This window comes from Mirounga leonina, unplaced genomic scaffold, assembly GCF_011800145.1.
Source record: "Mirounga leonina isolate KUSES-001 unplaced genomic scaffold, KU_Mleo_1.0 Mir_114, whole genome shotgun sequence".
Lineage (NCBI taxonomy): Eukaryota > Metazoa > Chordata > Mammalia > Carnivora > Phocidae > Mirounga > Mirounga leonina.
This window is the reverse complement of record NW_023270265.1, coordinates 11,560,705-11,574,042: the sequence shown is the minus strand read 5'-3', so window position 1 is coordinate 11,574,042 and position 13,338 is coordinate 11,560,705. Positions and strand designations below refer to the sequence as shown.

General features: G+C 49.9%; 1 protein-coding gene and 1 non-coding gene across 2 annotated transcripts in view; one reads left to right on the top strand and one right to left on the bottom strand.

The window, feature by feature from the left end:
• GRID1 (glutamate ionotropic receptor delta type subunit 1) overlaps positions 1-12,919 on the top strand; it is a 700,883-nt gene extending 687,964 nt beyond the window's left edge. The window contains exons 15-16 of the mRNA XM_035023220.1: positions 1,019-1,259; positions 12,422-12,919. Of these exons, the coding sequence (XP_034879111.1) occupies positions 1,019-1,259; positions 12,422-12,850 (670 nt within the window). The 3' untranslated portion in view covers positions 12,851-12,919. The remainder of the gene's footprint in view (positions 1-1,018; positions 1,260-12,421) is intronic.
• LOC117998849 lies at positions 11,080-11,186 on the bottom strand. The gene has a single exon (XR_004676099.1). It is a non-coding gene; the product is annotated as a U6 spliceosomal RNA (small nuclear RNA).
• Positions 12,920-13,338: the final 419 nt, after the last annotated feature.

Below are 13,338 nucleotides of genomic sequence, written 5' to 3'. Positions count from 1 at the left end.
TCACACCCTCTCTGAGCCCACATTCTCAGCTCTTCCTGCTTTACTGTCTTCATCTCCCACCATCCTCCTCCTCCTCCCCCCACCCCGCAGACTTACAGCACCAGTAGCTGAGACCAGACTTTCAAGCATGGCTGTAGTCTCTCCTCATTGAATGCCATCCCTGCCAACCACAAAGTGACTTTGGCAAGATGCCTTACCTCCCTGTGCCTCCATTTCCTTCTCTGTAAAAATGGAAAAATGGAAGGAACCATCTCAAAGGGTTGACATGAGAATTAAACACTACCTTTCAAGTGCTTAGGCTATATCCTGGCACCTAGAATGTGCTAGACAAGTGTGAGCTATTTGATGACTAACCTTCCTTCAGGTGTGTGCTCACCATCCCCTCCTTGATGAGGTCCTCCCTGGATGCCCCAGTCTGGACCACCCTCCCCGTGCACCACTTCTTAGCACCTCTATCTTCATATCATAGTATTGATCACAGCCTCTGTCTCTATATTATTGTTTCAAAGTCCATGTATGTGTCTCCGGACCTCACCCACAGCAGTGTGAACATCGTACGTAGCACAAGGCAGATACTCCTCAAGGCAAATGAATGAATGAATGATTTGGTGAATCCTAGTCGGAGAGACTTACATTGTGGTTACTGAAGTTTGAAAGAAAGCATTTTTGTAAGTCCGTGGTCTGAGTGTTGCCTCATCCAGTTCTGTATTTTGCCCCTGATCCCATGTGAAGGGTCCTTATGTGCTTTGCTATTGAACTTTATCCATGGGCAACCAGACAGGGTGGGAGGGAGCACTGAGGCTTTTAAAGAGGAGAGAGACAAAACCCAATGTGTGCCGTGGGAAGCGCACTCTGCCTGCAGAGTGGAGAATGGGTTGGGGAAGGGGCCAGCTGGGGCAGAAGAAGAGCTGCCATGGCTCAACGTTGGCTGGGGGAGGGCCAGCATGCTGGGGAAGGGGCCAGGGTCCCCAGGACCATGCCGAGGAAGCCAGGGGCTCACATGGGTGGTATCTTGCAGGATCCTGGAGCTGCAGGACACCGGGGACCTCGATGTGCTCAAGCAGAAGTGGTGGCCACACATGGGCCGCTGTGACCTCACCAGCCCTGCCAGTGCCCAGGCCAACGGCAAATCCCTCAAGCTGCACAGCTTCGCTGGGGTCTTCTGCATCCTGGCCATTGGCCTCCTCCTCGCCTGCCTGGTGGCCGCCCTGGAGCTGTGGTGGAACAGCAACCGGTGCCACCAGGAGACCCCCAAAGAGGTCTGTGCCCCACGTCCTGCTTCCCCTTTTCTGCAGCCTGGAGGCAGGAGAATCCCATGGGCAGGGGTTTCGTCCACTTACTATTTACCGGAGTCACTTGTGTGCACACAGCCATGTTTTATGCGGGGGGGTTGGGGGGGGTGGGTAGGATGGTGGTGTTGTTTCAGTTCGATTTTAAAGCAAGAGAACAAATGGAGGGGATGTTTTGATGCTTGAATGGAGGGCCAAGGCACCAGCCGTGGCCACTAAAGTCCTGTATTTATCTATAGAGCGGGTACAGCATGAGCAGCGCCAGAGAGCCCTTCCCTACCCTGCCCCGCCCATGTGCCTCCCTGACCTGGAGAGAACAACTGTAGGGTAAGAGAGGAGACCTCCTTCCTTCCTGGTTCTCTTGGCTTTCACAGCAAGGGCCACAGGGCTCTGCTCTTCCAGCATGCAAGTAGGGACCGGCCCCTGCCTCTCCCAGCCTCCCTTCCTCCCTTTCCTCCCTCGTCTTCATAGGGCCCAGCCTATGCACACCCAGCACAGGGAGCACTGAGGCTTTGTCTGGACTCCGGGTCCTGGCACACTTTCTGCCTTACGTGTGCTGACCATGAGCTGATTCTGCCCATGACACTTCCTTCCATTGGGTTTGCTCTTCTTCAAGCTCATTTTGTTTGTTTTATATGAAGACTTCACTGAGGCAGCCTGGAGTCAATTCCCCAAGGAGGGTGGCAAGGAGGGCCACTTGGCCGTTTGATATTCTGCCAGCAGAGCCCTGCACACAGGCACGGAGGCATAAGCCCAGCCATAAGCCCACATGGTAGGGCTGCCACTATGTGCTACATAGACCTCAGCTGCTTCTGAACGATCATCAGCAGATCATGTCAGTAACAAATAGGTGTAAAGTCCAAAGAGGCAGCAAGGTAACCAGCCCCAAATCCGAAGAGGCAGCGTCGCCATGGCCACCGTCTCTGCAGCCTAGAGAGACTGCTTGGCCACAGCCCATAAATCAGTCTGTCATGGAGCCCTTGGCTGGGTGGGGGTGGGGACAGACTCTCCATTCAGCGGGCTCTCTGCCATCGCGCTGAGCTTTTGCTAGAAGGACCTTGCCGTTTGACTCAGTGTGTTGGAAATGTTCTGGGGACATCCATCTTCCTCTTTGGCCTTCTGTGTACCTCCTTGCAAGGAAGTGCCAAATCTGGGTCTCCCACAGCCTCCTCCTTCTCCTTTTCACCCCTGGGCCACAGGAGAGAAGGAGGGGTGAGACTTAAGGGAAAGCCACTGAAAGGAATGGTTAATGGTTCTGCTTGAACTTCTTTTGGTACTGGAAATTTGTGTGTGTGTGTGTGTGTGTGTGTGTGAAAAAGTCATGGGGAGGACCTGTGAATTATTCTGATGAGTAGCTTTAAGGAAAGGCCACATATATGTCCCGTTACCAGCCTGCTTCTCACTGCCCAAGGCCATATGTACAGAAACATCAGAGTACACCCAGGGTAGGGTGGCCCTGGAGCTACTCCCAGTGGGACCAGAGAGGACCAGATCCCATTGCGTCCACTCTCCATGTTGTTGGATTTGGGTTTGGGTTTGGTTTTTCTCCACACCCCATCAGCCATAGCCTGATTTCCTCTGTGCAAATGCCCTTGGGTCAGGGGAGCAGGAGAGGCTCTCTGGGTGGGTGAGCATCTCACCATCATGGAGGCGCTGACCTGGGATGGCATGGGCAGAGAGGGTGCCCAGGCTCAGCCTTCCAGAATGTCCCTTGTGAGCCAGTTGCAGAGAGGCCATTCTTCTCTGCATTGGGCGTCCTCATCTGCTTCCAGTCATCATGTCCCTTCACATCCCGTTTAGTGTTTAGTGACAAGCCTAACCTGGGCAGCCCAGAATAAATTATCAGAGTGTGTGTGTGTGTGTATATATGTGTGTGTGTGAGAGAAAGACAGAGACAGAGACAGAGAGACAGAAAGAGACAAAAGGACAGGCATTGGGATAGATTGTTGGAGAGACATAGAAGGCAGAGGTAAAAGAGAGAAACGTAGAGAAAAGACCAGGAGACCAAGGAATGACCTAGCTACGAGGAACAGCTCTCTTCTTGCCAGTAAAGCATCCCACCTTCTCTTCTGGTTTCTGCATAAGCCCAGGATCTCAGGCACAAGAGGAGAGGATGAAATACATTGGTCCTACCTAGAAAATGTGGAAATTTCTGCCCCTGCCACCAACTTCCTTCCAGGTAGGAATGAGGACCAATGAAGAGGCATAGTAGCCGCCTTTCCTCCAGCTCCTTCTGGTGTTGCTAAGAAGGGTTGCATGGTAGAAGGAGATATCCCCTCTTTTTCCTATTTTTATGGGTTTCTGATTTTTTTAAGACTTTATTTATTTATTTGACACAGAGAGAGAGACGATGAGAGAGGGAACAGAAGCAGGGGGAGTAGGAGAGGAAGAAGCAGGCTTCCCGCTGAGCAGGGAGCCCAATGAGGGGCTCGATCCCAGGACTCTGGGATCATGACCTGAGCCAAAGGCAGACACTTAATGACTGAGCCACCCAGGCACCCCAGTTTCTGATTTTCAAATGAAATTTCTCCCTCCCTCTTCTTCTTCCTTTCATAAATATGCCTGTAGGGCCATAGCCCGTGTCCTCAGGGATCTTGCCTCCTCAGGGGCAGATGTGGCAGAGAGGTTGACCAAAGCAGTCCTTATTGATCAGGACCATTCTCAAGTGAGCAGAGGGTACCATGGATGTACCAAAGGGCACCCAGCCCAGCCTGGGTGTGAGGGGGGCACAGGGGGCAGGGGTAATTGTTAGTGAAGAGTTCTTGGGGCTTGGAGTGTTAGAAGTCAGTGTTGAAGAGTTGGTACAGATCTTAGAGCTGGAGGTGAGATCGGAAGTTTTGGCAGGGTGAACAGCATGGAGGTAAATAGTCCTCACCCCCTCCTCCCCCGCCTGGAGCTCTGGGGGCTGGAGTGTCAGCATCAGCAAGGGGATGTGAGTGGAGGAGGCTGGACCAGGGAGCAGGGGCTTCCTCTGAGGGACTTTGGTACCAGGCCAAGTGGTTGGGAACTTCATCACATAGGGAATAGGAACCAGGAAGGGGTTGACACAACAGGATAATAGAAGCCTTCCACAAATAATAATGGTATTTAATCCAGAACCACTTTGTGGTACTGGTTGCCTGTGTTTTATGGAGCAACATTTGCAATTAGGTGCGAGTGTCTGGTTAATCTTAGAATGCTTCATTTTGGGGCATTGGCCATATTTCTTAAGAGCCAGAAAGCTGTCTTTGGGTGTCGGTCTAGTAGTGTTTGATGGCTTGTGGTGAGATGTCTTCAGACTTTAGACACCTACTTGAGGAAGAATAGTAATGTGCATTCAACCCCTTAATATTCATGTGGATTTGGGCTCATATTTTTTCTAAGGAATCCGACTATTATGTAGTTACCCAGTGCAGGTGAGCGCAGCAGGCTCTGTGCTTGCAGTGAAGAGCCACCCCCTTGATTTATGGGGGAAGGCATTGCTCAGAGAATAAAATATTAATGAAATAAAGATGAGAGCTGCACAAATGGGAGGTGACATGGAGAGTGAGGGATGAATCATCTGTCGCTGGGCTGGGGGCTGGGGGCTCGGAATGCTTGTGCTGCCTGCCTTGCCTGCCCTCCCCCAGGCCCTGCCTCCACAGCAGACAGGAGCCGACGGAGGTCGGGGTGGCCGGGCAGCCATGCAGACTAGCAGCCAGTGGGCCAGCTGCTTTCTGTGGAAGATTTTTTCCGAGGGACACTCCCTTTGGCTCCATGCCCTTCTCTGCCTCCACTCCTCTGATGCTTCTTCAACTCCATGGAGAGATTTTTCTCTCCTGTACTTACCCCTCTTCCTTTATGCCAACCTCACAGTGTTGCCCTGAGGTTCAATGAAGGAAGGTATGGAAAGGGCCATAAACAGCACCTGCCCACGGGACGTGCTGAGTGAATGGCAGCCCAGGCGCTACTCCTTCCCAAGGACCTTGTGCTGGGCAGTCACGGTCATGGGGAAGACAAGTCACATCTTATGGCACCTTGTCTGTGCCAGGAAAAGTACACATTGTCTTCTTACCTGTCCTGATTCTCTTCAAGAACAGTGGAGGAAGGCATCCTTCGCCCTGGAAAAAGGATACAGAAGTGGCCGGGACAGAACTGGAATACGAATGATGTGTCTGCCCCTGGGCCTTCCATGCGGTGTGTGCAGGTGCAGGGGTTCCTACCTACCACTTTCCGGAGGATTTGGGGGATGAAAGGTGTAAGCTGGGCTTTTTCTGGAGCCAGGATCCTGGTTCCTAGCTAGGCGTTGACATCCTCTGAACCCCCGTTTCTCTCTTCTGCTGAAAACCGAGCCTGGCCCAATGGCTACATTGCCGATATCAGACCTCTTAGCATGAGGGTGAAGATAGTGACTGCACGTTGCAGCCTTTACTCCAGGGCCTTCCAGGAGGAAGGCAGTGAATGTTTATCAGACCCCAGTGTGGACCTCACAACCGGTTCAGACACCACTCCCCTCTATAAAACCTCCCCTGCTCACCTCCATGGGCTGCCTGCCCTCCCTGTGTATACGCATTCAAGCAGGCTGTGATTCCAAATTGCTGAGAATGGTTTACCTGCCTGTCCCTGCTTGGAGTCTGCTGGCGCTTCTCCACCTCTGCATTCCCATCAATTAGCCCAGTGTCTGGACAGTGGGGCCGGTGATGGATCTAACTGAAGTATTGAGTACCTTCTGTATTCCAGGGACCAAGATGGATGCTTTACCAAGAACATTAGCTCATCTGGTAGTAGGAGCTCTAAAGTATTTACTGAATGAATGAACCAGTCTGGGCTCCTATAAAGAAAACGTTATTAATGTTAAATTGTTGTGTAATCATTGCAGCTGGATCAATGGCTTTCAATTCTGGCTGCACATCAGAGGTGATTAATCCTGGAACTTTTTAGAAATACAGATGCTTGGGTTCCATTCCGCAAAGGGTAGTATTGGGTAGCTCTGGACAACTCTAATTTCTAAGAGCTCCACACACGCTTCTGATATCCTGCCAAGGATGAAAACCACTGGTCTACACCATCCTTCCAAGGGGAAATTGGGAACATACAGCCTGGCATAGTGGAAAAGAGCCCAGGTTTTGGAGCAGGGCAGATGTGGACTCTGATCCTGACGCTCTACTTACCGTGCAGTTGTGTGTGACCTTGAGCAGATCTCTCCACACCCCTTGGATACCTGCTACTACCACCTATGCTAGAAGGTGTTCATTAGCTCTCTCCTCTTTTCGCCTTCCCTTACGAAATGTATGACTGAGCCTACCGGAACTCTTTCTCATGATGCTCTGAAAACTGCCCAGCATCTCCTGAGACCACTTCATTAACTGTTGAACTTTGCTCTGACCCAACCGCTAGTCTCAGACCTCCAGCCCAGCCCTTTGGGGCTGGGCAAGTCTGTGAAGCAGTTCTAAAGAACATCATACCGATGGTATTTCTCCCAGCCGTTGGGTCTCATTTACAACCCAGTTGGTCTCAGTGGTAATGGGAGAACACTTCTACAACCATCCCAGTCAGGTGTGAAGTCCCTCATCCTATTTTTGTTCCATCCCAACTTAAAGTAAAAGCCGTTGGACACTAAACAAAGTCTGTTCTAACGAGTCCCATGTGTAACCGGCTGTTACATAGATGATAGTTTAGTTAATTACCGTTTTCCAGTACACTGAATTATTTCCACATTGGTGAACAGCGGCTTAATTACAGAACTTTATCTCTCTGCAAGACAATGCCTGGGAGAAGGTCCCCAGTCACCTCTGTTGGTGCATCTGTCATCATGTTTAATATGAGGGGAGAAACACAGAATTCAGCCAGATTCATGGATAAATGCAGTCTGTGAATTTTATGTCATATTCAGGGATGTTTGACTAGGTCAGTTACCTACAGTAAATTAATGAAGACAGCAGCAAGTTTCCATGCAGTTGAACACCAAAAACTTGAGATAATGAGGATGTAAACTGATGTAGTTCACATAAAAAAGTCCATTATTTGAATTTGCATAACATAATAGAATGTCCCATTTTGTCTAAAATACAGATAATTATTCAAATCACTCCTGCCTCTTTCCTTGAGCAGGCGGATTATTTCCGCCTCCTCGTTCCTTGGCCAGGGGCCACGGGAAATGACTTCGTGTGTGCTAAATCTGTGGCCCCAGGTGACCCACGATTATGCTTCCAGTCTTTACCGCACAACGTGGTTTTCTCCAGTTCTCTGCACTTCGGCTCTGACCCCTAGACGTCTGTGGAAGCAGGCAGCTGAGGGACGTCGTGGCAGACTCAGAGCCAGACTGCATGGGTTTTCAGGGGGGCGAGGCATTTTCTTTAGTCGTCCTCATTTTGTTTTCTGGTTAAACAGTCAAATATGGGCAGTTCGCGGTGGCACCTTGTTCCTCCAGAGTTTGTGTTGGAGCTACCAGTGGTCATAAAATTTTAATAGAATGAGGTCCCGCTGGTGCGGAGAGCGTGAATTACTTGACTGCCGTTTGGGGTGGGAAGGTCTCCCTGGAAGGTCTGTTCAGTTGGTGCGGACATTTGCTCTGGGTCCCGACGTGGAGCGGTTATGGGCTCATGACCGACCTCAACTGGAAGCCGATACCCACCGCACAGCTTTATAGTCCTTGGAGCTGCTTCATTTGTCCTTAACTTGAGGCACGAGAAAAATTATTTGGATTTAGGAGACTATTCAAGCTCTTTCCTCCAAAAATACTGATTCTGGGGTAATTGGGCTGTCCCCACACCTACACCCTGGGCTGGCTTTTATTCTAGATGCTTGGGTATTACCAGACCAAGTCCTCACAGCTGTGATGATTATGCCAGATCGGTGCCTATAGCCAACCACTTTGAGAATCCTACTCTCCGAACCTTTTCTCCCTCGTACCTCTCTGGTGAACGATTTCATCTCAGAGACCTCTTTTGCTCACATTTTTCTTCAGAGGATTTGGGGTGGTTGGTCTTCCCCCAAAGCTCTCCTTCTGTTTTGTGTCTGTGGCATTAGGAAGAGAGGGCTCTTTTCACTTGGTCCCCACTCAACTCTCTGCCTCCCTATGGCCTGCTTGGGCAGGAAGTTCCCCTTTCTCTTTCTCTAGACCCCAGCAAAATGGGGAGCATCTCCTGAATACTTCTCTGAGAAAAGGGGTCATGTCCTTTCTTCTAACTAGCAGAGTGAACAGGGCTGGGACCAAGATGCTTGCCTTCCACTCTGAATTAGTCCACTCCTAAACTTGACTTCTTTCGATCCCCAAAAGGATCCTTAAAGCCCTGGAAAGAACATCTAAAGGGGGAAAAGGTGAGATTGTGTAATAACCAGTTCTTCTCATTATCCCAAGTCCAGTGGCCATCGGTTTTCCTTCGATGGAAACTGAAGGCTCTGCCAACAGGGACACCCGGCTCATCCAACCTTCTACGAGCTTTGCTATCTGCAAAGAGAAGGGAGGGTTATATTATTAAACCCCCAAAGTGTCTGAAATTCTCTCTCAACTTCTCCAGCTTCCAGGATCTCTGATACTTGTCTTGTGTCCTTCCCATATTTTGAAATGAAAATAACCGATAGATACAGATATTTATCAACATAGCCGTGCACTGACTTTGGCCAATGCAGATGAAAAAGCCATATCAGCAGTTTATCTGGGCCACATAGCAACCACAAGAAGTCTGGAGAAGCAGGATGGGTGGTGGGCAGGAGTCAGGCTTGTCCAATCTCTTGCTGGGGGGCAAGAGATAGGAGGATAGTCATGGAGCAGAAAGTTTGTTGAAGTTCTACTGCTGTATTGGAAGGACAATCAATTCTTTTCTGTCTCTTTTATCTCTTTTATCTCTTTGTTCAGGATTCAGATTCAGTCCTATTGTCCTTACTTGCATCTTAGCTACAGGTGGGCAGGGCACCTGCAACCTGTTATCCAGTGAGAAAGAAGTAATTCCCCAAAGCACACAAACCATGGTCTTCTTAGGAAGAGATAATTGATGCATTGTGGCCTCAAAACAGCCAGAGACTAGGGCGCCTGGGTGGCTCAGTTGGTTAAGCGACTGCCTTCGGCTCAGGTCCCGATCCTGGAGTCCCGGGATCGAGTCCCGCATCGGGCTCCCTGCTCGGCAGGGAGCCTGCTTCTCCCTCTGACCCTCCCCCGTCTCATGCTCTCTCTCTCTATCTCATTCTCTCTCTCAAATAAATAAATAAAATCTTTAAAAAAAAAAAAAAAAACCAGCCAGAGACTAATATAGCAATTAAAAAAAAACTATTAAAAATAGTTTCATATGCAAAAATAAAAACAAAGCAGATAAAACACAGAGAAAAAGGCAAGGTTGCACAGAGCTGGATCAATATGCTGTAAGGTAATTAAGAGAACTTGAATTTGGCATCTTGTATTTTTTACCGACTTAAAAGAGTCTGTGAAAGTCACATTTAGTCAGGCTAAGTAAAGGCCTGGTACTCTCCAGCCACTTTCTCCAGTGTCACCCACGACACTTGCCACCCACAACACTTGCCACCCAGAGGCGTCCTCAACTTGGAGCTGGTTTTCCAGCATCAGCGAGCTGAGCTCTGCTGTGGGGGGGGCTTCAGATCTCTGGAATGTCGGCTCTGCCCATGGGGCTCTGCCAGTGATTTCCAATGTTCCCATCTGGGGCACAGAGCCACGCCCCATAGTATCCTCCATCCTCAAATCAGTTGGCTTTCTTATTCTCAGCTTTGCTCTTGGCCCAGGATGAGTTCTTTACTGTCCTGTGGGGGTTGTTAGTTTTCTTTTTCTGGGAAAGGTTCTGGGAAAGATGGCAGGTGACCCACAGAAGTCAACCTCTGTCTACAGTCATGAACTTGGCAAAGGTGTGGACAGAGCAGTGGCCCTGCCTTCTCCACGCCAGGGGGCACTGGGAACAAGGAATAAACTGCAGAGGCAACTTCCTTGCTCGAGGAGGGCTGGGTTGAGACTTCATGGGGGTTAACCACTCATGAGAGAGGGGTGTTCATGCCAGCTACTCAGGGTGGCCTCTTCCTGGGAAAAATCCTCTCCCACCAGCCTCCTAGGAGCTCAGAGCATCCACTGGAATGCCCTTAGATTTGTATGGTTCCTTCTTTTTTCTTTTGAAAGTGCATTCAGGGCTTCTACATTGTGTGGTATTTCTTCTTTTTTTTTTTTTTTTCATTATATGTATTTTTATTTTTAAATTTACATTCAGTACAATTCACTTTTTTGGGGGGGGGAAGTATACAGTACTAAGAGCCTTGACAAATGCTTAGGGTTATGTAATCGCCAACATAATCAAGATAGGGTTCTACCAGACAAACAAGCTTCTTCATGCTGCCACTTTGGAGTCCCAACCCCCTTCCTTCCCTTAGGCCCTGATGAGCACTGATTTGTTCTTTGTCCCTATGGTTTTTTCTTTTCCAGAATGTCAAATAAATGGAATCATATGATAGGTGGGCTTTTCAGTCTGGCTTCTTCCGCTTAGCCTCATATACCCACTTGCTGCAAGTGTCCATAGTTCATTCCTTTTTTTTTTTAATTTTTTTTATTCTTATATTATCCCCATACATTGCATCATTAGTTTTAGATGTAGTGTTCCATGATTCATTGTTTGTGCATAACACCCAGTGCTCCATGCAGAATGTGCCCTCCTCAATACCCATCACCAGGCTAACCCATCCTCCCACCCCCCCTCCCCTCTAGAACCTTCAGTTTGTTTTTCAGAGTCCATCGTCTCTCATGGTTCGTCTACCCCCTCTGATTTCCCCCCCTTCATTCTTCCCCTCCTGCTACCTTCTTCTTCTTCCTCTTCTTTTTTTTTTTCTTAACATATATTGCAAAAATATGGAACGCTTCACGAATTTGCATGTCATCCTTGCACAGGGGCCATGCTAATCTTCTCTGTATCGTTCCAATTTTAGTATATGTGCTGCCGAAGCGAGCACTTGTGTGGTATTTCTAACCACCCGACAAGACAGGTTCCTACTGTATGGATGTCACCATTAGACAGCCCGTGCGTGGTGTTCTGTCTCAGAGCGGAGCTTTGACATGGCATTTCTCTAGGAGTTTGACCTCAGGGAAGCATGGTAGTAGGCATGAACTTGCCTGGCACATTGGCACTCATGCTGCCTGAAAATGGGAGTGAAACTGAGCACCTCATCGAGGAGCTGGCATGGCTCCTCCGTGGACACCTGGTCCCCGCCCCACCTCCTTGGGGGGAACTGAGCATATCAATTACATCCTCTGTCTTCTAGGAGCTTCTAAGCAGTTTGGCCTCCTTGATTTATTTTGATATTGTAGACAAAACATCAAGTTATTTGAAAGGAATGATTTTTGTTCTGTTTTCTTCTCTTTCTCAAGCATACAAACAAAACCATTTCCTTGCAACCATTCACCATATGGAGAAAGAGTCAAGTGTGAGGGTCACCCATCTTGGTGGTCTCAACCCTCTTGATATCAGGAAAGTCACCTGAGCCCTGAGAAATCCCTTTCCTCACCATCCCCACCATCTTCCTCATCCAGAAACCAGCCCCATGAGCCTTGGATACAGGGGAATGCCAGCTTGCTGGCATCTCTGGACATTTTGCACAGGGAGAATGGGACTTTCAGGGTCAGCCAGGACTTCACTTCCTACATCAGGCTTCCCAGGCTGCCCCTGCCCATCACAAGGGCTGTGATTCCAGGGAGGCCACTGACCTTCCTGAACCCAAGCCTCCTCTTGTGGACGATATGGATGATCACACAAGGCTTTCTGAGCACTGTGAACTCTATGGCAAATACATGGGGGCCCACCAGGGGCTCGAGGACCAGTTCCTTTTATTCCCATGGGAACTCCTTTATTTTCCTTTTGTCTCTGCCGGTTCCTCAAGGCATCTTCTCGCAAAGGTTGCCTCTGGGTGTGACAGGAGTTCTAAGCAGAGTGAGGAGGGGACGCACGTGTCGCCAAGGCCTGCTTGCTGGGTCTATGCTACCTAGGGGCAGCGTCCTAGGCTACTGGTTCCCCAGATAACAGAGGGCCAGCCATCCAGGTGAGGGGGTGGGGTGGGAGGATTGGGGGGATGCTCACCCAGTGTCCAGCAGGCTGAACAGGCCTGGGGTCTCCAGGCCTGCCAGAGCTTGTGGAAAGCCAGCCATGGCTCATCTTAGGGCTCGGCCTGACCCTCCTGTGCTTTCCCTCCAGGACAAAGAAGTGAATTTGGAGCAGGTCCACCGGCGCATAAACAGCCTAATGGATGAAGACATTGCCCACAAGCAGATTTCCCCAGCGTCCATTGAGCTTTCGGCCCTGGAGATGGGGGGCCTGGCTCCGAGCCAGGCCTTAGAGCCCACGCGAGAGTACCAGAACACACAGCTCTCGGTCAGCACTTTTCTGCCCGAGCAAAGCGGCCACGGCACCAGCCGGACACTGTCATCGGGGCCGGGCAGCAACCTGCCTCTGCCCCTGAGCAGCTCCGCCACCATGCCCTCCATGCAGTGCAAACACAGGTCGCCCAACGGGGGGCTGTTCCGCCAGAGCCCGGTCAAGACCCCCATCCCCATGTCCTTCCAGCCTGTGCCGGGAGGCGTCCTTCCAGAGGCCTTGGACACCTCCCACGGCACCTCCATCTGACCGCGCCGCCTGCCCTGCCGCCCGTCCATCCACCCACCCGACCAGCAGAGCTTTTTAATACAAGAAAACAACCACACAGACCACACACATGTGCACACACACATACACACACCACACAGAGACTCTTTCATTTTTCTTGTACATACGTGTAAATAATGACAGAATGGAGTGGGGTAAAAGTGTATTTTGAATATTCCCAATTTTCGAAGTCAGTAAAAAAAAAAAAACAACACAAAAACTGTATGAATGACTTTGTAAATTTTGTTCTATATGAATAAAAAGGCAAATTACTTGTGATCATTCTGAAGTGCCAAAGAAGCCCCCTGTTCCTGGGCCTTTCTGAAGGCAGGAGGGGTGATCAGATAAGGACCCCCTTCCTGCTGGGGGAGAGGGGAAGATGAGCAGCTATTCCCTTTAGAGGAGCCCCAAATGCTGCTTGTTGCCATGTCCCATGGTTTCCTGCCACGTTCCTCTGCTCCTGGCCCTTT